This window comes from Chiloscyllium punctatum, chromosome 5 (assembly GCF_047496795.1).
Source record: "Chiloscyllium punctatum isolate Juve2018m chromosome 5, sChiPun1.3, whole genome shotgun sequence".
Taxonomy (NCBI): Eukaryota; Metazoa; Chordata; class Chondrichthyes; order Orectolobiformes; family Hemiscylliidae; genus Chiloscyllium; species Chiloscyllium punctatum.
The window spans coordinates 104,999,685-105,026,248 of NC_092743.1; the positions used below are offsets into that span (position 1 = coordinate 104,999,685).

The window sequence follows — 26,564 nt, forward strand, 5'->3', positions numbered from 1 at the left end:
ACTCCCCGTCCCACTCTGCCGAGGACATGGAGGTCCTGGGCCTCCTTCACCACTGCTCCCTCACCACCAGACGCCTGGAGGAAGAACGCCTCATCTTCCGCCTCGGAACACTTCAATCCCAGGGCATCAATGTGGACTTCAACAGTTTCCTCATTTCCCCTTCCCCCACCTCACCCTAGTTCTAAACTTCCAGCTCAGCACTGTCCCCATGACTTGTCCGGACTTGTCCTACCTGCCTATCTCCTTTTCCACCTATCCACTCCACCCTCTCCTCCCTGACCTATCACCTTCATCCCCTCCCCCACTCACCCATTGTACTCTATGCTACTTTCTCCCCACCCTCACCCTCCTCTAGCTTATCTCTCCATGCTTCAGGCTCATTGCCTTTATTCCTGAAGGGCTTTTGCCCGAAATGTCGATTTCGAAGCTCCTTGGATGCTGCCTGAACTGCTGTGATCTTCCAGCACCACTAATCCAGAATCATCTTCAGGTATGCCTGGTGCTGCTCCTGGCATGCCCTCCTACATTCTCCATTGACCCAGGGTTGATCCCCTGGCTTGAAGGTAATGGGTGAGTGGGGATTATGCCAAGTCATGACATTGCAGAATGTGCTGGAGTCCAATTCTGCAGCGCCTCATGGATGCCCTTCTTGAGTTGCTAGATCTGTTCAAAGTCGGCCCCATTTAGCACGGTGATGATGCCACACAACACAATGGAAGGTGATCTCACTGTTAAAGCAAGTCTTCATCTACAAAAGGACTGTGCTGTGGTCACTCTTAATGACACTAACGTTGACAGATGCAGATTAGTCAAAATGAGATTAAGTATGCTTTCTCCTCTTGCCTCACCACCTGCCACAGACCCAGTTTAGCATCAATGTACTTTAGAAACCAACCAGCTCCATCAGTTGTGTTGCTGCCGATCTACAGTGGACATTGATATCCTCCATCCAGAGTCTATTCTGTGCCCTTGCTGTTCTTATGTGACATTATCACACAAAGTCAAGATTACCCTCCCCAATATTCACAGTATGAGAATGTCCGGAACTGGGAATATCTTCCTAAATCTGTTTATGAAAGGATGAATTTGCATTTCTTCTTGAATCTCAGAATGTTCCAAAGTACTTCACAACCAACTATGTGCTTTTGGAAGTGCAGGAAATGTTAAGTGCAGGAAATTATTAGAGTTGGAAATGCAAGAGCTAAGTTCCTCAATTAGCAATTTGAAGGTTTTAGAGACTTTGGTTGTGGATAATTATTGACCAGAACACTGGGGAGAAACCTCCTGTTCTGCTTCAAATTGTCAGAGAGGAGACAGAATTTTGTTTAACATTCTATCCAAAATATAGCACCTACAACAATACTCTACAAAGTATTGCATTGAAGAGTTGGCTTAGATTTCACAGTCAAGTCTTTAGAAGCAAGACTTGAACTCAAAACCTCTTCACTCAGAAGTAGGAGTGCTACCCAATGGGCCACAGTTCACCAGTCACAGGAAAGAGTGTAGCTAAAGTCTCCTACCTAAAGAGGAGCGCAGATCAGATTCACTAAAGGATTCAGGAGAACTCTTTCTAATAAATTCTAAATATTAGAAACCCTTCTAAAATCATAAGTCTGCTTGAGAAGAGGTAATTCAGCATTATTTGGATTTACTTTGTTGTTTGAACAGGAGTGAAAACTATGAAATGACCCAATTACCTAATCGGATATCTACATCCATGGGGTCATTGAAAGGTGGAGTAGAAATATTTCAAGTGTTCAATTAAAAATAAGAGACAAGAATTCAATGTTATGATATAATAAAATAAAACAAAACTGCAGATACTGTAGATCTGAAACTCACAAACAAAAATTGCTGGACAAACTCAGCTGGTCTGGCAGCATCTTTGGAAAGAAAACAGAGTTAAAGTTTCAAGTTCAGTGACCCTTCGTCAGAACTCAGAACTGTTCCAAAGATCAGTCACAAGACTCGAAACATTAATTCTGTTTTCTCTCCATAGATGCTGCCAGACCTGCTGAGTTTCTCCAGCGCTTTCTGTTTTTTGTGTGTTTAAAATTACATTTATATTGATGATTATTCACAAAATTCAACTTCATGTGACAATTCAGAAGAATACCCCCTCTGACCAGTTTGGCCGTGATGTATTTACTTTGGTGCTTTCCAGAAGACACAAGGATGAAATGTTCCTTGTTCATTGGGTAGAGCTAAATCATGAATGTCATCACAACACAATGGATTTATAACTTTGCTACAATAAATACCTAGAGGAAGATTTTGCTGAGTTTTTAAAATCATTCAAAAATTGTGACTGCATGAATTCAAAGATTCAGAGTTACACAGAATGATCAGATCTAATTTCAGATTTAATTCCTACACCATTTCTGCTTCTAGGTGAATTGTGCCTTACCTCTTTCGCCTCCTCCCCACTCAGGGGGGTGCAAGCCAATCGATATAAAGTAACGTCATCAGCAGAATGCTTCCAACTAACTTTGAACTCGTCTGTAGAAACATCGCTGATTGTTAAGTCCAAGGGCTTTGGAACTTTCTCTGCAGTGGACAAGGATTAAAACAAAAGAGTAGCAAAAATATGAACATAGGAAGTGCATTCTGTAGCAGCAATGTTTTCTATTAAAGCATTAACTTACAACACAATGTGAACGAGAGCCGGAGTAACAATGTTCACTGAGAAGATGTTTGCTTACTTGTGGTAAAACTGCCTGTGAGAGGATCTGACTGCCCCTCATCGTAAACGGAGAAAACAGCAACTGTATATTCTGTAAGCGATGTCAGGTTACTTAAGAAAATGGTTGTTGATCCTTCAACTTCATCCTAGGGAGGCCATGGATATAACATAGTTATCAATAAATCCAACAGGGAATTTGAGAGAAACTTCCTTACCTCAGGAGTGGTAAGAATATGGATCTTTCTACCAAAGAAGTGTTGTCATGAATAGTATAGATACATTTATGGGGAAGCTAGAAAGGCACATGATGTAGAAATGAATTGAAGAATATACTGACAGTGTGGGATGAAACATATTAAGAGGAGGCTTTATGTGCAGCATAAGCACTTGCATGAGCCAGTTAGGCTGAATGGCCTGTTTATGCACTGTTCATTTTATATAAATTCATTATTTTCTCCCAGCTTTTCAATTCACTTAGTTATTGTAAGCCCAATCTCTTTTTTGCACTGTTTCAAGGATTTCTGTATTCCTTTGTAGAGCAAGTTTGAAAATCTGACTTTTCTTTCAGTGCCACAAGTTGGTTATTGGGGTTACTGGTGTCATTAAGTGAACAGAGGCCATTCAGAGAAAGTTCTTAGTGGTAATGGTTTGTGGGAATGCTCTGTGGTTTGTGGGAATGCTCTGTGGTTTGTGGGAATGCTCTGTGGTTTGTGCAGACTTGCCACAGTTTCAACATTGGATCATCCTTCATCCTCTGTTAAGTCATGGGGTGGAGGTGTTTACAATGCCTCAATGTAGATCACAACAACATACTGAAGCTAAAGGGTTTATTCCTGTGATCTAGTCATGTACCCTTATAAGGTGGCTACTACAGCAACATTGGAAAGGGATGAGGTGGGTTTACAGAACTATTCCCAGCTTGCTCAGACAGGCTCACAGATGATTCATCTTTGAGCTGCAGGGAGATGAAAGGTTGTTATATACAAGACCTACCACTACCAGATAACTGTACCAATTTTCTTTCTAAACTATTTCAATCAACCTGATTCAGACATGTTGTGACACCTCCAGGAGAGTGGACCTTGTATCTGGACCTTTGGGCCTACAGGTTGAAACACTACATCTGTGCCTCAAGACCATAAATCTTCTTTTCTGGACTGGGACTAAGGGCTTACTAGCTAACTGTGCTAGAGGCTGGTTGACTAGCAAGTCTTAATAAGAGGAGTTTATTGCATGATATCAATACATAGAGGTGACGTTGGCTAGTTACATGTAATATTGAAGACAATTAGGAGAGAATGATGACATATCTGTTTCCCTCGGGATCCCTCAGACTCCTCTTTACCACACTCCAAATTGTATGATGTCATCAGATTGGGTGGAGCTCTTTGCAATTTCAGCATTAACCCTTTCAGAGTCATTACCTTATACAACTGACAAAATGTCAAGGTATTGTATTAAACTTGCAAAATATGACCACTACATTTTTTTCAAAAAGCATTTTTTCGGGACATGGGTGGTACAGATTTGGCCAGCATTTATCACCATTCAACAAAGAAACGTTCATGACGGGTGTTCAAGAATTAGAATTCTTTGAGGAGTTAATGAGCAGGTTAGACCAAGGAGAGCCAATGGATGTTATCAATTTAGATTTCCAAAAGACCTTTGATAAAGTGCCACACAGGAGGCTGCCAAGTGAGATAAGGACCCATGGTGTTAGAGGCAAGGTACTAGTATGGGTAGAAACTTGGCTATCTGGCAGAAGGCAGAGAATGGGGATAAAAGGGTCCTTCTCAGGATGGAAGCCAGTGACCAGTGGTGGTCCACGAGGGTCAGTGTTGGAACCACAACTTTTCACTTCATGCATTAATGATCTGGATGAAAGAACTGAAGGCATTCTGGCTAGGTTTACAGATGATACAAAGATAGGTGGAGGTGCAGGTAGCATTGAGGAGGCAGAGAGGCTGCAGAAAGATTTAGACAGGTTAGGAGAATGGGCTAAGAAGTGGCAGATGAAATACAATGAGTAAGTGTGAGGTCATGCACATTGGTAGGAAGAATAGAGGCATGGACTATTTTCTAAATGGGGAGAAAATTCAGAAATCTGCAGTGCAAAGGGCTTTGGGAATCCGAGTCCTGGATTCCTTTAAGATAAACCTGCAGGTTGAGTCAGTAGTTAGGAATGTTATCATTTATCTCGAGAGGACTAGAATATAAAAGCAGGGATGTACTCCTGATGCTTTATAAGTCTCTGGACAGACCAATTTAGAGTATTGTGAGCAATCTTTGGCCCCATACCTCAGGAAGGATATATTGGCATTGGAGCAGGTCCAGAAGTGGTTCACAAGAATGAACCCAGGAATGAAAGTTTGAGCATACGAGGAATGTTTGAGAACTCTGGGACAATACTCGATGGAGTGCAGAAGGAGAAGGGGATTTTGATTGAAACTTACAGAATATTGAGCAGCCTGGATATAGTGGACACTGGGAAGATGTTTTCATTGGCAGGAGAGACGAGGACCCAAGGATACAGCCTTTGACTAATGGGAAGATCTTTTAGAACGGAGCTAAGGAGAAACATCTTTAGCCAGAGAGTAATGAATCTGTGGAGTTCAAAGGGCTGTGGAGGCCAGGTCATTGAGTATATTTAAATCAGAGATAGATAAGTTCTTGTTTGCCAGGGGGAATCAAAGGTTAGAGGGAGAACGTGGGAAAATGGGGTTGGAAAACCTATCAGCTGTGATTGAATGGAGGAGCAGACTCGATGGGCCAAATGGCTTAATTTCTGCTCCAATGTCTTATGGTTAGATGGAATCAACCACATTGACTTAGGCACTGGAGTCACTTATGGGCCCAAGCTAGGTATTGCTTTCACTGCCATAAAGAGAGAAGAATAAACCAGTTAGGTATTTTTTCAATCAAACAAACAAAACAGACAGCTTTGTAGCCCTTTTCACCAATTTGTAGTTCACAGGAACAGAGTCACTAACACAGCAAGACATATGAATTCCCCTCCCCAGCCTGTCTTAGAGTCATAGAGATGTATAGCACGGAAACAGACCCTTCGGTCCATGCCGACCAGATATCCCAACCCAATCTAGTCCCAACTGCCAGCACTGGCCCATATCCCTCCAAACGTTTCCTATTCATATACCCATCCAGATGCCTTTTAAATGATGCAATTGTATTAGCCTCTGGCAGCCCATTCCACACACACACCATCCTCTGCGTGAAAAAGTTACCCCTCTTTTGTATCCTTCTCCTCTCACCCTAAACCTATGCCCAGTCCCCCACCTCAGGGAAAAGACTTTGTCTATTTACCTTTATCTATGCCCCTCATGATTTTATAAACCTCTGTAAGGTCACCTCTCAGCCTTCAATGCTCCAGGGAAAATAGCCCCAACCTATTCAACCTTTTCCTATAGCTCAAATCCTCCAACCCGGGCAACACCCTTGTAAATCTTTTCTGAACCCTTTCACGTTTCACAACCTCTTTCCGATAGGAAGGAGAAGAGAATTGCGCACAATATTCCAACAGTGGTCTAAACAATGTCCTGTACACTGGCAATATAACCTCCCAACTCCTGTACTCAATACTCTGACCAATAAAGGAAAGCATACCAGGCACCTTCTTCACAATCCTATCTACCTGCGACTCTACTTTCAAGGAGCTATGAACCTGCACCCCAAGTCACTTTGTTCAGCAACATTCCCTAGGACCTTACCATTAAGTGTATAAGTCCTGCTAATATTTGCTTTCCCAAAATGCAACACCTCCCATTTATCTAAATTAAACTCCATCTGCCACTTCTCAGCCCATTGGTCCATCTGGTCAAGATCCTGTTGTAATCTGAGGTAACCTTCTTCACTGTCCACTACACCTCCAATTTTGATGTCATCTGCAAACTTACTAATTATACCTCTTATGCTCACATCCAAATCATTTATATAAATGACGAAAAATAATGGACCCAGCACCGATCCTTGTGGTACCCACTGGTCACAAGCCTCCAGTCTGAAAAACAACCCTCCACCACCACCCTCTGTCTTCTCCCTTTGAGCCAGTTCTGTATGCAAATGGCTAGTTCTCCCTGTATTCCATGAGATCTAACCTTGCTAACTAATCTCCCATGGGAAACCCTGTTGAACGCCTTGTTAAGTCCATATAAATCATGTCCATGACTCTACCCTCATCAATCCTCTTTGTTACTTCTTCAATAATCTCAGTCCAGTTTGTAAGACATGATCTTCCATGGGCAAAGCTATGTTGACTATCCCTAATCAGTCCTTGCCTTTCCAAATACATGTACAACCTGTCCCTCAGGATTCCCTCCAACAACTTGCCCACCACCGACGTCAGGCTCACTGGTCTATAGTTCCCTGGCTTGTCCTTACCACCTTTCTTAAATAGTGGCAGCACGTTAGCCAACCTCCAGTCTTCCGGCACTTCACTATTGATGCAAATATCTCAGCAAGAGGCCCAGCAATCACTTCCCTTGCTTCCCACAGAGTTCTAGGGTACACCTGATCAGGTCCTGGGGAGTTATCCACTTATATGTGTTTCAAGACATCCAGCACTTCCTCCTCTGTAATTCGGACATTTTTCAAGGTGTCACTATCTATTTCCCCACATTATATATCTTCCATGTCCTTCTCCACAGTAAACACTGATGCAAAATACTCATTTAGTATCTGCCCCATCTTCTGGGTCTCCACACAAAGGCCGCCTTGCTGATCTTTGAGGGGCCCTATTCTCTCCTTAATTACCCTTTTGTCCTTAATGTATTTATAAAAACTCTTTGGATTCTCCTTAACCCTATTTGCCCTCCTGATTTCCCTCTTAAGTATACTCCTACTGCCTTTATACTCTTCTAAGGATTCACTCGATCCATCCTGTCTATACCTGACATATACTTCTTTCTTTTTCTTAACCAAAACCTCAATTTGTCTGGTCATCCAGCATTCCCTACACCTACCAGCCTTTCCCTTCAACCTATCAGGGATATACTGTCTCTAGACTCTCATTATCGCATTTTTGAAGGCTTCCCATTTACCTGCGAACATCTATGCCCAATCAGCCTTTGAAAGTTCTTGTCTCATACCATCAAAATTAGCTTTTCTCCAATTTAGAACTTCAACTTTTAGATCTGGTCTATCCTTTTCCATCACTATTTTAAATCTAATAGAATTATGGTCACTGGCCCCAAAGTGCTCCCCCACTGACACCTCAGTCACTTGCCCTGCCTTATTTCCCAAGAGTCAGTCAGGTTTTGCTCCTTCTCTAGTAGGAAAATTCACATACTGAATCAGAGAATTTTGTTGCACACACTTAAATTCCTCTCCATCTAAACCCTTAACACTATGGCAGCCCCAGTCTATGTTTGGAAAATTACAATCCCCTACTGTAACCACCCTATTATTCTTACAGATAACTGAGATCTCCTTTCAAATTTGTTTCTTACTTTCCCGCTGACTATTAGAGGGTCTATAATACAATCCCAATAAGGTGATTGTCCCTTTCTTATTTCTTAGTTCCACCTAAATAACTTCTGGGAATATCCTCCCTCAGTACAACTGTAATGCTATCCCTTACCAAAAACGCCACTCCCCCTCCTTTCTTGCCTCCCTTTCTATCCTTCCTGTAACATTTGTATTCTGGAACATTCAGCTGCCAGTCCTGTCTACCCCTGAGCCATGTTTCTGTAATTGCTATGATATCCCAGTCCTATGTTCCTAACCATGCTCTGAATTCATCTGCTTTCCCTGTTAGGCCCCTTGCATTGAAATAAATGCAGTTTAATTTATCAGTCCTACTTGTTCTCTGCTATGTCACTGCCTGCCCTGAATAACTTGCTTATGTTCTCAACTGTACCAGTCTCAGATTGATCTCTTTCCTCAGTATCTCCCTGGGTCCCACCCTCACACCTTCCTAATTTATATCCTCTCGCATGGCTCTAGCAAATCTCCCTGCCAGTATATTAGCCCCCTTGCAATGTAGGTGCAATCCGTCCTTCTTGTACAGTTCACTTCTACCCTAGAAGAGATTCCAATGATCCAAATCCTTCTCCCATATGCCAGCTCCTCAGCCTTGCATTCATCTGCTCTATCCTCCTATTCCTACCCTCACTAAGGCTCATAGCACCAGGAGTAATCCAGATATTACTACTCTCAAGGATCTCTCTTTTAATTTCCTGCCTAACTCTCTGTATTCTCCCTTCAGAATCTCAACCTTTTCCCTTCCCATGTCATTGGTTCCAATGTGTACAGTGACCTCCTGCTGGTCCCTCTCCCCCTTGAGAACATTCTGCACCCTCTCTGAGACATCTTTTATCCATTCACTAAGAAAGCAGCACACCACTGATTTTTCACTGCTGGCCACAGAAATGTCTGTCTGTGCCTCTGACTAGAGAGTCCTCAAACACAATCAATCTCTTGGAACCCAACATACCCCCCCATTGGAGCCAGTCTCAATACCAGAAACTTGGTTGTTCGTGCTACATTCCCCTGAGAATCCATCACCCCCTACATTTTCCAAAACAGCATACTTATTTGAAACGGGGATAGCCACCGAAGACTCCTGCACTACCTGCCTACCTCTCTTACCTTTCCTAGAGTTAACCTATCTATGTGACTGTACCTGCGACTTTTCTCCCTTCCTATAACTGCCATTCATCACACCTCTTTGCTCTTGTATGTTCCTCATTACCTCTAACTGTCGCTCCAACCATTCTATTCGATCTGATAGGATTCGCAACCAATGGCATTTATTGCAGATATAATCCTCAGTAACCTGTAAACTCTCCCTGAGCTCCCACATCTAACAAGAAGAGTATATCACTCTACTTAGAGCCATTTGTGTTTCTTCCAATCTGCACACCTAGAAAATAGCCTCATCTTATTCCTCTACAAAACACTGCTCCAGGCTAACTCAATACTTATGGCATTTTTTTTAAGTTTAATCAAGAGACATATCTCAATAAAACATAAAATCAAGAAAGAACCCACTCTGTGCACAACTGCAGACTGCCCAAGACAACACTTAAAACTATTTACTTATCTGTTTCTGTGCTGTGACCTCTCCCAAACAGGTTCCTCCAAGATCAATTGTGACTTTCATTGTTAACTGATTTTCCCAGATGCACTCTGACGTCCAGCGGTACATGATTCAACAGCAAAGGCAGTAACTGCGCAGGTTCACTGCTGTGTCAGTTAACAATGTGGGTTCTTTCTATCTCTCTCCTGCACTGACCTCACCATGTGCTGCCTTTCTCTGCTCCTCTCCCTTTTAAAAGTGCCATTGTTTTGACTTTTTATTTCTCCGAAGAACCAAAACAATGCAACAGCCTATAAAACAATAATTGCTACTCCTGGAATTCCAACACCTAAAATATGTCAAAAAAGGACCAGCCTTTTACAGTCAGAAACTTTTCCCATCCTGTAACAGGCTGCTCCTTTTCGAGGTATTTTAGGTGTTGGAGGTGACTGCCTCAAATTCCAGGAGCAGCAATTGCTGTTTTATATGCTGTTGCATTGTTTTGGAACTCTGGGGGAAAAAACAAGTCAAAACAACGGCACTTTTAAAGAATATTAACAGTAAATTTGTCTTCTCATTCTCCCCATTAACCATGCGTTCAGTAAATGATTCATGCACGTACCTCATTTATTGTTGCACCATCGGTTTTCACGTACATGATTCGATATCCATTAACTTTCTTTGAAGCTGCTTCCCAGGTGACCCTGGCAGTGCTGTGCCCGATTTCTGAGAATTCCAGGTTTCGAGGAGGACTGAGTGGCACTGAAAAAAATTTGAAAAAAAAGATTTATTTTCAGGTATACTCACAAACAGTGTAAGAAAGAGTTTGCAAATCTATTTTTTTTTAACTACATGTTTTCCACAATGGAAATAATGTGCATCTTATAAGATTACACATGATCTGTAAATAAACATTTTACTAATCCTAGCCCCTGGCCTACATGTGTTCCTAGACAGGGAAACATTCACTGTGAAAATTCTAATCCTTAGTTTCAAATATTTCCACAGAATTGCTGTTGCCCTAACTCTGAAATGTCCTCTAGCCCAACAGTCTTCTGAGGCATGTGCATCCTACAAATTTAACCTCTAAACATCCCAGATTTCTCCTCTACCATTGGCAGCAATGTAGTCAACTATCTAAACCCAAGCTCTGGAATCCCTATCCTTAAATGTTTCCATGCCTCTGCTTTCCTCCTCAAAGATATACTTTAAAATCAATCTCTTTGGTTAAGCTTTAGTCCTAATATGTCCTTATGTTGCTCACCATCGGAATTTGTCTGATAATGCTCCTTTGAAGCATCTTGATATGTTTCTTCACTGTTCCATAAAATGTGGTTGTCACTGACATGATCAGAACTTGTTGCCCATCCCTCATTAGCTTGCTCAGCAACGTTAGGAGGCAGTTAATCAACCATGTAGCTGTGGGTCTGGAGCCATGTGTAGCTCAGACCAGGTATGGATGGCAGATTTCCTTCAAGGGTATTAGTCAGCCCAATGGGATTTTATAATTGATGATAGTTGTCATTATTAATTTGTAGTCTAGATTTATTAACTGAATTGAAAATTCCATTGGTTGCCACGGTAAGGTTAAACCCGAGTCCCCATGACATTAGCCGGGACTTGGTATTATTAGACTAGTAACATTACTGCTATCCCATTCTCTCCCCACAATTGTTATGAAATGATAACAAAAAATAATAACAACTCAAACCTCTATTTCTAAAGATAAGCATGAATGTCCAGAATTTAGACTGTGTGCCAAACAGGATGCAATCCCTGAACTGTACATACTATTCCCAATTAACGAGAGCCCCACAAAGACCATAAAGAAAGTGGTCCGTCATGTTGAGTGTGGAGGCTATTACCAGCCAGTAAGGTAGTTCACCTATTACTCAGTAAACACTGCTCAGATTAAAGTAATGTGCCAAATGGTCACTTTGTGCTGTATGATTTTATGAAATGCACATTTCTTGATGTAACCCATAAAGATGAAGCTTTACCTTAGCATTTTGTCCAGCAGGAATATAAACTAGCAAAAGCACTGGCAAGACTTACATGTTGTTTCTTGTCCAGTCAGGGGGTCACTTGCTTCATCACCATACAAGGCATACACTGTCACTGTATATTCAGTGTTTGGGGTCAATCCCTCCAGTTCTACGTCTGTAACTGAATCAGCCACTTTTACCTACAATGGAAAATACAAGCTGATTTCTCAATCGTATTTCTGATCATCTCACTGTTAACATAAAAGACAGGTTCCACAAACTGAGTTCAACAGACGAGGGCAATTTTAAGAATTTACAACCTTTATTCCTGGAAGTCTATGGCTGATATAGAGTCACAGAATGAAATGGCACAGGAAACGGCTGCTTTGTCCATCATCCCTGTACTAGCTCTTTGAAAGAGCTATCCAATTGATCCCACTCCCACTGTTCTTTCCTCTACAACCCTACAAGCTTCCACTGCTCATCTTCAAAATAGCAGCCATGGAATCCTGTATTTACAACTTACAGGATAAACAGAGCCTCTCACCCAAAGCCAAGACCTCTGATAGTTCAGCACTCCCTGTTAAACAGATAACTCCTCTCAGGAGTCCAAACTCATCCCTTCATTAAACTGAAAAGACCTAGAAAATTATATCTTCCTGCTAGTAAATGAACTGCATTGTATCCTCCATATTAGGTGATAAAAGAGTGAATTCTTCTTTTAATAGAAAATTGGTGAAGTGTTTGTGAAATTGCAAATGCAATTATCTGCGCAGCTTGGATGGTAGCAGCCCAGTGGGACTAAACATTGAACAGATAATGAAAACGTGTACCTCTTTTTCATCAGCTGTCTCTCCCCCAGTGAGTGCAGCATAAAGGATCATGTAACCTGTAGCAGTCGGAGCAGGTTCCCATTTGACTCTCATGCTGCTGTGGGTCACATCATAGATATCCAAATCCGCAGCTGCAGGTAGCGCCACTGGAACAAGAGAGACAAATGGCTGTTCACAGGGTAGGAATAGGCCATTCAGCCCTTTGAACCTGTTCCATCATTCAGTTAGATAAGGGCTGTACCTTAACTCCTGTCAGTTAAAGCTGAGCTACAAGTTAGTGAGGCCGAAAGAAGGCCAACCAAACACGGGTGTTATTTCCAGAGAGGTAGAACTGAAAACTAGGGAAGATTTTCTTAACCTGTGTCAAATCTTGGTTAGCCTGCACTTGGAGAGCTGTGCAGTTCTGGTCACCATATGATAAATGGGACATGTAGGCACTGGAGAAGGTGTTGCCTCTGGTTATGAACCTACCCACTGCCACATGCAAACCCTGCACCCCCACATCCCCGCAACCCCCAAACCTATCCACATTCACCAAAAGCTTCGGCACAGTGAATACTAAGTTACTGGTGGAGAGTTTAAGACTCAAATTTAATAAAATCCATTTGATTATAAAGTGAGACAGTGCCTCATAACAAACTCCCACACACTACTTATCTCTATTCACAGCTTGTGTGGAATTAATCCTCTGATTCTCTATTTTTTAGTATCAGAGGTTATTATAAACCTGACCTTAAAGCAAGCCTTGGACTGGAATGGTAGCTAAGTTGATAAACTATATCCTATTTAATAAACTTCTGTCTGAACCTACAGAGAGCAATACAACAAAGCATTATTCAACATTTACTGTGCTCTTGCTTCAGATTCTACTTGCAAAGGATTCTGCCAAAATCCCCGCCTCCGAGCATCAGCAAAATCATTCTTTTGCACTGTCTGTACTTTTCATTTCAACTTGCTTTCTGCAATGTGTCTGCATTCCAAGCACAACTGGCTCTCAAATCACAAATGTCAGAGTTGATGCTTAAGCCAGGGTCATGGACTGCTTTGGACACAAACCTTGACACTGTAATCACATAATGACGCACCTCAACCATGTTGGTCCCTGTTAAGAATCAGAGAATCCCTATAGTGCAGATAGATGCCATTCAGCCCATCGGGTCTGCACTGTCCCTTCAAACAGCATCCCACCCTGACTCACATCTGCCACCCTATCCCTGTAATCCTACATTTACCACAACTAATCCATCTAGTCTGCACATCCCGGGACATGACAATCCACCTAACCTGCACATCTTTGTACTGTGGGAGGAACCCTCACAGACAAGGAGAGAATGTGCAAACTCCACAGATAGTCACCTGAGGCTGGAATCGAACCCAGGTCCCTGGTGCTGTGAGGCAGCAGTGCTAATAATAAGCCACCGTACAACCCATTGGTTAAATAGCATTTCCCCACCTGTGATATTACTTTAATTAATAATATAAAATAAAATGAAGAAAATGGAAAGCAACAATTGATATTTTTAACATCCCACTGAATTTTCTGGCAGCGTCTTGAACATTAATCTTCTCGACATGAATGCTCTGGGACATTCCTGGAGAATTTGGATACTCCAGTTTAACCACAAGATTGGGACTAAGCTGCATGCTACTCACATGTGGTGACGACCCCACGTAAACCTTCGCTGGCTGCCTTCTCATAGATGGCAAATACCGCGAGCTGATACTCCGTCAGGGACATCAGATTCTGAATGACAGCTGTTGATTCTGTTCCATCCACAACCACCTACAGAGAAAAGGACTTGCATTTCTCATTTTTCAGAGTTAGTTGTGACACAGGCTAGCTGGAATCAGTTCAAAGCCAGATAATTTATGAGCTTTGGCACAAAGAATGTTTCTGCATCTAGTAGGTTCTCTTACACTCTGTTGCGAAAAATTGTACTAACAGAAAGAGAATTGCACTTCTACAGCACCTTTCACAACATCTGAACAAGAGTGTAGCTCTTCTTATAATGTAGGAATTTCGGCCAATTTGCAAATAGCAATTTCCAAAAACAGGAATATGAAAATTATAATTGGTGCTTTTTTATGATGTTGGTGTCCTGAAAATGAGTACTAAAGGGTCCAACATGCAAGTGCAAGTCAATGGTGTGTGAATAATGGTGTGTGCATATGTGAATGCTCTAATGATTAAGAGCAATTGATACTGAATGGGTAAGGGACTGTGCTCACTAACATGTCAGCTTCTTGGGTCTGGTAATAAATTCCCTACCTCTGGACCAGAAGGTCCGGACTCAAGTTGTGTCAGCCATGGGGATGTGTCATAAGTCCAGACAGGCTGATGGAAAATATAAAAACCAGAGGTGGGAATCAACAACCCATTGCACATAGGTAAATAGCCAATTGGAAAAGAATTAAGGCTCTCACTTACAGCTATTATGAAGAAAAATCACTAGCATTTCCCTGGCATCAGAACAGTGTCCACTGCCAAATGATTTCAGAAGTAGGCAACAACAACTTGGACCAGTCTTCCAATGGCTGGCCAGAGACCTATTGATGTCTCATTTCCTTGGCAAATGACCAAGCCACAGGGAAAAAAAAAAGGCCAGAGGCTCAGCCAGAAGTATTCCTGTAAAGGGTTTGCCCTCCACTCTGATCACCATAGCAACAGTGGGCCTGTTTAAATTTTAAAAGGTTTCAGTACCCTCCATCCTGACTCATCCTTGTGTTCACCTTTGTCTCTCAGTATTGTCCACCTCTCCTAGTGGGACTGTTGGCCAAACAGTGCCAAGATCTGCTCCTTGGACCCTCCAGCCACAGAAACTGACAGTCATCCCAAGTTGGAGGGCAGTGAACAAGGGGATAGAAAATTTGACTTCTGCAACAGGGTGTGCCTTGACTGCAAGATTAGGCTCAGGGCCTTTATATGGCTCTGATGTCAGATTCCCAAGGCCCAGGGGAAATTTCTGACCGTTAACCCAGTTGTTCTCACTACAAATGATGACTGACCAGTTGAGTATTTCCAAATCTGTCTCTCCTTTCCTTCAGAATCATCGGTAGCATTTTGCTTTTATACATGCAATGATGCTTGGTAAAACTTTACACGTATTCATTTTTGATTAGAATGAACACTGATGTACCTCTTCGGGCTGACCTGCTGTGGTAGAGTAATAAACCACACGATACTTTTCCACTTTCCCAGGTGCGTGCGACCAGCTGACACGGAAGCTCCGAGCTGTTACGTCAGTTATTACAAGGTTTGCAGGTGCCACTGGGTTCGAGCTCAAACTTCCAGTTGCTTCTAAAGATTCAGAGACAAATTAAAAACCTGGTGCTTTAGGTTGGAATCACAAATTTGCAGAAAATGCACTGACATTGTTATCAAAAGACCAACTCAGATAACTAAGAACAGAATGAGGCCAGTCTGTCCCTCAATTCAATTATACCATGAGTAATCTGTGTCCTCATTTCTTATACCTGTCTTTGACTCATAGTCCATTTTGCTAACAACAATCTACCCCAATCTTCAATGCAAAATTAACAATAAATTTCGTACCAATTGCCATTTACAGTAGACAGTTCCAAATTTCTAGACTACTTTTCAAGCAAAAGTTTTTCTAACTTCACTTCTGAAAGGCCCGAAACTAATTTTTAGATTATTTCCCTAAGTCTTGGACTCTCTACCCAGTGGAAATCATTTCTCTCTGTCTCTTACCCTTAATATTCAGAACAGTTTGACAAAAAGATAGAAGGAATATCCCTCCTTAGATTAATAAAGCCATAATATCTTTGTATCAATTGGGGGAGATTTTGTCTGTGTGTTGTAGACACCAAAATGACCAAATTATCTACAAATGCATTTTTACACAGTTTTGAAACTGAATGTCATATTTGTACTGTTAACATACTAATGATAGTTGTTTGGCAATAGACAATAGTTCACTTGTAAATTACAACTATTTAAAAACAGTATTATTGAAGGCACGTGAAGTTAGACCTAAGTAAAAGTTCAACCCTATTTGAGATGTTTCATTTATGTACAGTTATTTCACTTCCTGCCTGCAATATTTCATTTCCTGCTTTTCCAGATTTTGTCAAGTACTTAGTATTCTCCTTTGCAACAGTTAACTCAGGTTTTGCCTATATTACTCGTCATTCTGATCACATAACTCTGACCACCATTCCCAGGAATCACCCAAATATCTAAAACTTGGGTCCATTATTATTTTCTCTTAAGCAGGTGTCATTTTTAAGAACCTAAGAAAGTTTAAGCAATCCTTCTTTGATATAAAAATTGGGTACTTCACAACAGTATAACTAAACTTATCCATGGAATTTTAAGCTTTCATTAAACGTGCTTAATGGAAGACATCAAATTTTCCCATTCGCCTAGGCTTAGTGTAATATGTTAGCCCTGATTCGTGACTTAATTTGGGTTATGTAGTCAGATCAACATCTAATACAAAATGCATTACTCCTTACACTAATGCAATAATTTTCTCCAACTGCTGAAAAGAATTCTGTCTATCGTCTATTCCAATAATTTTCAAAAGCAAAACAAATTTTCAAAAACCTCACTAAGATAAAATTTATATTGAGTGCCTTTTCTGCTTACGAAAGGCTGCCTCTAAGAGGAAAAACTAACAGTACATTGATTCACATATTGCATAAATTGTGGAAAATGTATTGAGATGAGAGGTAGAGAAAATAAAGAGGTGGATGAGAAAGAGGGGCCAAGTGTAAACATACAGTATCATACCTTTTATTTCTTTGTCTTGTTCTTCCACACGTGAGCACACTGTTTTAGTGAGGCTTTCAATAATTGTGTTCATGATATTAAAGTCAGCTACATTGTAGACATGTGTCTCGTCGGGTTCAGAGGCGATTGCCTTTAGCTCATTCACATCTGCATTTTTCACACCTATTGTTTAAGGGAAAAGATAAGAATTCTTGAACAAACAAATTGGCATGATTCACTATTGATAATGGAGTTGATATTGGCATCAACTGTCATTTTTCTTCCTTCAAGTGTTCTCATTTTCAAAATAGTCATTGTATGAATTGTAAAACTCCGAGAGAATGTGTAATTCTAAAAGAAATGTTTTTTAATTAACCTGTTCAGAGATGTTATTATTGAACCCAGGCTTCCAACTCTAGGATCCAGTGCAATGGCAAAATAGAGTGGTCATTAGGACTTTAAACTAGTTAAAAGTGAGGAGAGGCTCAGGAGAGATTATTTTGCAGAACAAGAAATAGGACAAAGAGTATGGAAAGGGCCAGGAATCTAACTTGATGCATATTAGGTAAAGGGTCAACTTTGAGAAGGGAGCAGCCAATAGAGGACTGATGATGTTGTATTTAAATGCATGCAGTACACATAACAAGGTAAATGAGCTCATAGTGCTGATTGAAATTAGCAGGTATGATGTTGTGGGTATCACAGAGATGTGACTGCAAGGGGATCAGAGTTGGTGACTAAATATCCAAGAATTGAAAGGACAAGCAGATGTGTTGTCTGTTTGGCAAGAAATGAAATGAAATTAATAACAAGAAGCAATATAGAGTCAAGCAACAACACAAAGTGGCCAAATATTGGCTGATAGCCAAGATTGGTACCCATGGGGGCCTCAACTGGGACCTTGGGTCATGTCACACACACACCCTCTTCTCATAAACAAGGTCTCTCTCATATGCACACACATACACCCCACCCACCCACCCCCATCCCCCAATACCCCACCCCCTGCACTCTCAACCACATACACACCCTCTCACAGGCTTATACCCCATCAGACTCACACACATACTTGACCAAGGTTACAGACACACGTACACACACTCACATGCACATACTGACTCTGTCTGTCCTGCACTCACACACATTTAAGTTAATGGGATGAATTTGTATTGGCAGAATTGCATTTTATTTTGCTCAAAGAACTGTATAAATCCATATAAGATTCTGTAAGTCCCATTTTAGAAATAGAATCAGTCTGACTCAACATTGGGACACAGACAGACTTTAACCTCATACTTTTAAGGTATTGTCTGAGCTGAGATGGCATTTATTGTTAGAAAAGCTAAAGCTATCTTGAGAATGTAACTTAAAAGAAGCTCTGGGATTTACATATTTAAGAACTGAAACTAGTATAACCCATTCTAAAAGATGAAAGACTTAATCTAAATTTGTTTAATATATCATTACAGCTCCATGACACTGTAACCATTTTGCTATAAATTCTGTGTCTTATGATCCTATACTCCACAACCACCTGATAAAGGAGCAGCGCTTTGAAAGCTAGTGATTCCAAGTAAACCTGTTGAACTATAATCTGGTGTTATATGATTTTTAACTTTGTCTTAAGGCAGGGATACTACTCTGCACCACAAAAAACCAGATGTGGAGTTCTATACTTAGCAGCACAGAAATCCTTCTGTCACTAAGCTATGCCAGTGTTCAAGCCAGAGAAAGAGGGGCTTCTCAGATAATATACATGCTGAGGTAACAGTTCCCACGTTGCACAACTTCATTTTCCTTCACAAAGTCCACTATTGGCTTACACTGAATGGCATGGATTTTACATAAGAAAGAAAGAATCAGGCCAGGCTATTTGACCTTAAAGCATTCTCTGCCATTTAACAAAGTCACAGTCGATCATCATATCTTAGCTCCATCTTCCTAAAATGTCTATATTCCTTACCTTCTTTAGTATCCAAAAGTCAATACCATCTGCCTTAAGACATATTTGATGCCTGAGCATCCACAGACCACTGAAGCAAAGAATTCCAAAGATTCACCAATTTCTCATATTATTGATAAATGACTAACCCTTTCACAGCCAGGAAAAATATTTGCCCAGCATCTACCATGTCAAGCCCTTTGAGAACTTTATATTTCTTCTCAACTCTGGAGAATATAGATATATCAGTGCAGTCCGCTTATTCCAACAATCAAACTAGTGACGTTTTGCTGCATTCCATCAAGAGCAAGAATATCCTTTCTTAGATGAGGAGACCAAAACACTGGATTCATCATGCCCTGTATAATCATAATAAGACTTCTTTACTCTTACTCTCTAACTCCTTGGTAACAAACGTTAAGGGACCAGTTACCTTCTACATTGCTTGCTGCAAGTTGACTTTCTCAGATTCATATACAATGCCCAGGTGCCTCTGAAGCTAAACATTTCCCAATCTCTCATAAGTCAAATAAAAAGTTTGCTTTTTAAAACTGTTGCCTACCAAAATGGATAACTTTACATTTCACTCATTTACACAAGGGCTTGGCATATTGCAAGCTGGCTTTTTGTCATTCCTTGCGATAGTCTATAGTTTCTAAGTGCCTCTTGAATATTTTGCCAGGTAAGTTTCAACTTATACAATTTTCTCGCTAAACAGCATTTACTAAGAAATCCCATTCCGTAATCTGCAAAATAAACTCACAGGAACCTTAGTGCCTGTCTTAGTACAAGGGTACAAGGGTACAAATCTAGTTAACCATTTCTCAGTTGGAATCCATAGCTATGCAAGAGACCTACCAATAGCAAAGAGCTCAATGCCAGCATCACGTAAACTTTTGGCTGGTGGAAGGACATCATCCTGAGACTTCCCATCAGTGATCAAGATTCCAATCTTCGGCACACCTGCTCTAGCTCCAGATTCAGGCTTAAAGCTATTCTCAAGGATAAACGTTAAGGCAAGTCCTAAAAAATAGCATAAATCACACAAGCATGAATGTTAGAATGGCACAAATATCGATCGAGGATATGCATCAAATATTGAAAGGAGGGCCCGTAAGTTAAAGACCAATTTATAAAATGCAGGTCAAGCTCTGAGCCAAAAAAACAGAAATTGCTGGAGAAACTCAGCAAGTCTGGCAGCATCTGTGGAGCGAGAAACAGACTCAAAGTTTCATGTCCAAATGACCCAGGCTCTGAGGTTCATTTCCAGAGGGAGAAAGGCAGAGAGGTTATGCTAATTAGAATTGAACCTTGATTAGATAACATTTGGAGCACTTTAAACAACTTAAGTCTCCAATTTAGGGGACACCTGGGTGACTCGCACAGTGGTTAGTACTGCTGCCTCACAGCGTACAGGGACTTGGGTTCAATTCCACCATCGGGCGATTGTACATTCTCCCATTGTCTGCGTGGGTTTCCTCCGGGTGCACTGGTTTCTTTCCACAGTCCAAAGGTGTGCAGGTTAGGTGGGTTGGCTATACTGAATTGTACATATTGTCCAGGAATTTGCAGGCTAGGTGGATTAGCCATGGGAAATGCAGGGTTACAGGTAGGGGTGGTCTGGGTGGGATGCTTTGAGGGTCAATGTGGACTTGATGGGCCAAATGGTCTGGTTCCACACTAAAGGATTCTATGATGTCACAACATAATAGCCACATGTAGAAGCATGGAAAAATGGTAAAGAATTAAAAGAATTGAGGGGGTTGAATATGCTCAGGCAGAGTAGGATAAAGGGTGAGTCAGTCGGATATTTTAAATAAAAATTTAGAGGATTTCACCTGGTAGACAATGTCAGCGGTAGAAATGCAGGTCCATTTAAGGGTAAGCTAGAACAGCTCCAAAACTAATTGAGAGAAGCCAACGTCCACTGGATGTTGCATTTAACAGCTAGCTTCTCTGCCTCCTGTAATATTTTGATTTAGCTCCTTATGGTTTTTCCTTTGTTATTCGATTAATGTTATGGTGCCCCAGCTGTACAGTTTTTGTTTATAATTTGGTATATTTTAAAAGAGCTGGCTTCTTCCATGGTGGGAAATCTGGCATCTGGACAGGGAGGGAATCCATACGAGAAATGTAGAAAGTGGTGTTTGTTCTAAACTGGAGATTTTCAATAAAGCATGTGCAAATCTCAAAATCAATTGCTGTCTAATTAAACATAAGAATATCAGTCTATTAAACACATAGAAAATATCTCTCCTTGTAGGCTTGTCTAGAATGTCAGTCACTAAAACAACTCCAGCAAGGAATTCAGGAGAAATGTCTTTACCCAGGGAGATGGAGAATGTTGGACTTCATTATGACAGAGAGCAATTGTAGGGGATGGCATGAATGTATTTAAAGAGAAACTGGATGATGTATGTGTAGGAGGATAAAATAGAAGTGTACACTGACAGTGGGACATGAGGCTTGTGTGGAGCACAGACATCAGTTTACACTAGTTGGGCCAATTGGGCTGTTCTTGTCCTGTAAATTCGATGCGATGTGATTGGATAAAGATTCCACCTGACACTGCCAGGACTAACATTCTGTCAACAAGAAGAAATAAAGAATGCTGTGGAACGAGACAGTGCACAGCCTTCGTGGTGTTCACAGATGTCCCATCAAGGTGCAAAATGCATCCTCTACAGCAATGATTAAAACTCAGGAAAATAAGTTATTTTCCACTTGACAATGAACATAAAATATTGCATATGAGCATAAATTCATTTCATTGTTGTACCTAACTCTCACTCACTAATGGCCACAGAAATATCATGCATAGTGAGAATGGAAACTATGTAGTTCAAATGAAGAGCTTTCATTTATATAGCACCTGCTACATTCACAGAAGGTCCCAACACTGCAGCCAATTTGCAAACAGCAGGTTTTCAAAATCAGGAGTTAAACATATAACTGAGTAATCACTATGAGTTTCAAAATGTTGGCCAGGAGATTCAGAGAAAGCTCTTGGTCTTCTTTGAACAGCACCCACGAGAGTTCTTTCATTTACCCAAGGGACAGGACTCAATTTCAATTTAACATGCATTCCTAAACACAGCAACTCAGACAGTCCTTCAATGCCAGGTTAGTTTAGGTAGCCAAATATCTGGAGGGGGACTTGATCCTTCAGCCACAGCTCCAAAGTGCTTCCCACCCACAGAACCAAGGTTTACATTTTGACCTGATCAGATATTTTGTTCCATGTTTTGTGAGAGTTACCAATTTTGCCGTGGGTGTCAGACATTTTTGAGTTATTGTTTTAACCTGTTAATGTTATAACATTGTGATCATCTGATAAAGCATGAGTCAAGATACTTGAAGCTATTCCCTTGTCCTTATATTCTACACTGTCTTACAGCTGAAAATTTCCACTGAAGGATTAAATGAACCAGTTCAAACCTGACATAACAGGCCTGAGTACCTGACAGCTCATATTAAAGCTTTGAATTGATTTTTTTCTTGACATTTATGAACAAAAATACCATGTTTCCACCCTGCTAAGCACCCTTACTGTGCTCAGTGATCAATCATTCAACCATGAGTCAATTGTGTAAACAAAGTGATGCTTCTGATATGCTCATTCCAGGGCCAAGGGATCACTGAACTATCTTTCAGTTGAGATGTTGAACTGAGGCCCACCTGCCCCCTCATGCTAAGGATCCCATGGCACTACTTCAAAGAAATCTGTTCTCTCAGGTGTCTTGGCCATTATTTCTCCCTTAACCAACATTATTAACGTAGATTACTTGGTCATTTCAATTTTTCTGTTTGTTTGATAAGCTCTAATCAGCTGCATATTTCCCACATGGCCATGCTGTCTACACTTCAAATGTACCACAATGGCTGGGAAGTACTTTGGAACTTCACAGAGTCTCTAAAGGTGCTTTAGGAATGCAACACTTTTGTTCTTTCAGTATAATTTTCAGCAATGATTCTTTATATTAACATCCATAAATTACCCAATTATCTAACTCCAGCTAGACTGAACTTAAAACTTTGTAGTTCTGAGCAAAAACAGATTTTATTTATGTTCTTTCTTCAGGGAGTATTTTAGTATTACACGATAAGGAAACAAAAAATAATTATAACCTTAATGCAGAGGCTGCTTATATTAGTGTGTTTGGACATGTTCCATAAAATATTTTGGCAACTGCTCAAATCAGTTTAGGACGTCAATACCCATCTGAAGAATCATCGCCAAATTATACCATTCCTTTGACCTATTTTTACTGTTAGTTCCAACATTTTAAAAATAAATTGTGTTCAACAGGCTTGTGAAATAGTCAAAGTGCTAGGGAAAATCTCTTTGGTGTGTAGGTAACATTAAATCTATTTTGGTGACTATTGAAGGAGCAGGACAGTAAGGAATCTTCATCTCAGGCTTTCAAATGTACTAGCTTCACACTGCAACTCTGCTGTATTGTACCTCCAGCCTACAACACACAATTCATTCTGAAGGCTTTTAAGTGGAAATGCTCAAGGGCTGTACTATCGGGAGTCTCATCACTTCCCAGTTCAAGCAATTAATGCATTTTTCTGAGGCCTCCACTTAACAACCTTTAACTGCCTATAATCTTGTGTAGTCATGGAGTCATGCAGGAAACGGACCCCTCAGTCTAACCAATCCATTCCAAGTATAATCTCAAACTAAACTAGTCCCACCTGCCTGCGCCTGGCCCCTATCACTCCAAACCTTTTCTATTCATGTACTTATCCAAATGTCTTTTAAACTTTGTAATAGTACTCACATCCACCACTTCCTAGTCCACACGTGAACTACCCTCTGTGTAAAAAATTTGCCCCTCATGTATTTAATAAATCCCTCTCCTCTCATCTTAAGGCTTCATTCGCATCGGAAATAATATGCAACAGATTACGGAGAATAGGTTTCAGAAGGTGCATTGCTGTTTAAGGACACATTGCAATATTCTGCTGGAGGACTGGTTGCGGAAGCATTACAACAAGAGGAGTCCATCAGCCCCTCGAGACTAGCCCATCATTCAATCAAATCATGTCCCCTCATCAACTAAACTCCTTTTTGCACCATTCCCCATGACACTGTTACCCAAAAATAAATTCTATTTCAATCCTGAAAATTTGGACTGTCCCCCAGTGTGCACAGTCTAATATACTTTTTCTGAACAAGTGCTTCCTGACATCACTCCTGAATGATTTAGCTCTAATTTTAGATTTCACGGTTTTTAATCAGAAAGATCTTGGTGAGATTATACCACAACTTTCTCAATTTAAGGAAATACAAGCCAGATCTGTGCAGCTTGCCCTCATAATGAACCCTTTGTTTTATCATTCAAGTGAATCTAAAGCCAACATGTTCTTCCTGAGGTTCTCTATTTAAAGCTCAATGCGGTTGCTTACAAGTCACATTCAACTCGAAATGATAACTCCTGCCAAGTAATTCTAGCAATTTTTCATTTTATTTCAGATGGGGTCTGACCAAGAAAAGTGCTGATTTACAAACTCTGCAATAGTCTATCAATTGCATTAATCATACAAAATGTTCAGCATGCTGCCTTTGAGCTCTTCTCTGGAGACAGGGTTTAATGAGTATGAGGATAAGCCTCTGAGGTATACTATAATGTCAATAGCCATGTGACAGGGACTCTGCTAGATGGTTGCAACTAAAGCAGCTTAGAACAGAGATGTCTCCAAGATGCCCTTATATATAGTGTACATGAATATGAAGGGATTACTCTGAATACCACTGACCCACAAGTCCTTGGAGGGCTGTGATATCAGCTGGCAGTGTCAGGTTTCAGTATGTGGCCACATATGTGCTACTTTGTGTCATCACAGTGACCTCAGCACCAGCACACACACAGACTACCCCCTGTTTATTTCATATTGATTCGTTTTTATAAACATCAATTGATGCCCTGGGCTACCTCAGCCTTTCAGTGGTGGTATTCACATGAAACAGAATACCCTCTGACTTCACCAGAGAAGCTGTTGGCACAGGTGGAGTGGAAGCTATTGAATGGAACATGCACCCTGAGAATATAACTGGCACATGCTCGTGTAGTACTGCATATACAGAACAGTCATCTCAACTCCATAATCCGTGAAAGATAGCCATCCGTATGGGGTTAACGGAATCAGTGATCTATGTGAGGAGACTAAATACGTAATGGCTGCCTCAAGCCCCAAATAAGAAATGGCTGATCCTGGATTAACTCAAACGCCCTCCCCCACTCCAACCTCTCACCCTCACAACGCGCAGCCCTCCAATCCCTCTGCTCCAATCCCAACCTAACCATCAAGCCAGCGGATAAAGGGGGCGCAGTGGTAATCTGGCGCACTGACCTCTACACCGCTGAAGCCAAAAGTCAACTCGAAGACACCTCTTCCTACTGCCCCCTCGACCATGACCCCACCCCCCCCATCACCAAACCATCATCTCCCAGACCATACAGAACCTTATCACCTCAGGAGATCTCCCACCCACAGCTTCCAACCTTATAGACCGGGAACCCCACACTGCCTGGTTCTACCTCCTTCCCAAGATCCACAAGCCTGACCACCCTGGCCGATCCATTGTCTCAGCATGCTCCTGCCCCACTGAACTCAACTCCACCTACCTCGACACTGTCCTATCCCCCCTAGTCCAGGAACTCCCCACATACATTCGAGACACCACCCACGCCCTCCACCTCCTCCAAGACTTCCGTTTCCCCGGCCCCCAACGCCTCATCTTCACCAACGCCTCATCTTCCCTCTACACCTCCATCCGCCATGACCAGGGCCTCCAAGCCCTCCGTTTCTTCTTCTCCATACGTCCCCAACAGTACCCTTCCACCGACACTCTCATTCGTTTGGCCGAACTGGTCTTCACCTTTAACAATTTCTCCTTTGAATCCTCCCACTTCCTCCAGACCAAAGGCGTAGCCATGAGCACACGTATGGGCCCCAGCTATGCCTGTCTCTTTGTTGGCTACATAGAGCAGTTGATCTTCTGTAATTACACCGGCACCACTCCCCCACCTCTTCCTCCGCTACACTGATGACTGCATTGGCGCAACCTCGTGCTCCCGCGAGGAGGTTGAGCAATTCATCAACTTCACCTGCACATTCCACCCTGACCTTAAATTTACCTGGACCATCTCTGACACCTCCCTCCCCTTCCTGGACCTCTCCATCTCCATTAGTGACGACCGACTTGACACTGACATTTTTTACAAACCCACCAACTCCCATAGCTACCTGGATTACACCTCTTTCCATCCTACCTCTTGCAAAAATGCCATCCCGTATTCCCAATTCCTCCGCCTCCGCCGGATCTGCTCCCAGGAGGACCAG

At 41.5% G+C, this 26,564-nt stretch overlaps 1 protein-coding gene across 6 annotated transcripts in view; it reads right to left on the reverse strand.

The window, feature by feature from the left end:
- Positions 1-26,564, reverse strand: part of col14a1a (collagen, type XIV, alpha 1a) — a 216,094-nt gene that overhangs the window by 106,240 nt on the left and 83,290 nt on the right. For all 6 annotated transcript variants that reach the window (XM_072570947.1, XM_072570944.1, XM_072570943.1 and 3 more), the window contains 9 exons: positions 20,070-20,234; positions 17,291-17,452; positions 15,672-15,832; positions 14,188-14,317; positions 12,535-12,680; positions 11,772-11,901; positions 10,339-10,478; positions 2,703-2,829; positions 2,408-2,547 (listed from right to left, as the gene is read on the reverse strand). In XM_072570947.1, the coding sequence (XP_072427048.1) occupies positions 2,408-2,547; positions 2,703-2,829; positions 10,339-10,478; positions 11,772-11,901; positions 12,535-12,680; positions 14,188-14,317; positions 15,672-15,832; positions 17,291-17,452; positions 20,070-20,234 (1,301 nt within the window). The remainder of the gene's footprint in view (positions 1-2,407; positions 2,548-2,702; positions 2,830-10,338; positions 10,479-11,771; positions 11,902-12,534; positions 12,681-14,187; positions 14,318-15,671; positions 15,833-17,290; positions 17,453-20,069; positions 20,235-26,564) is intronic.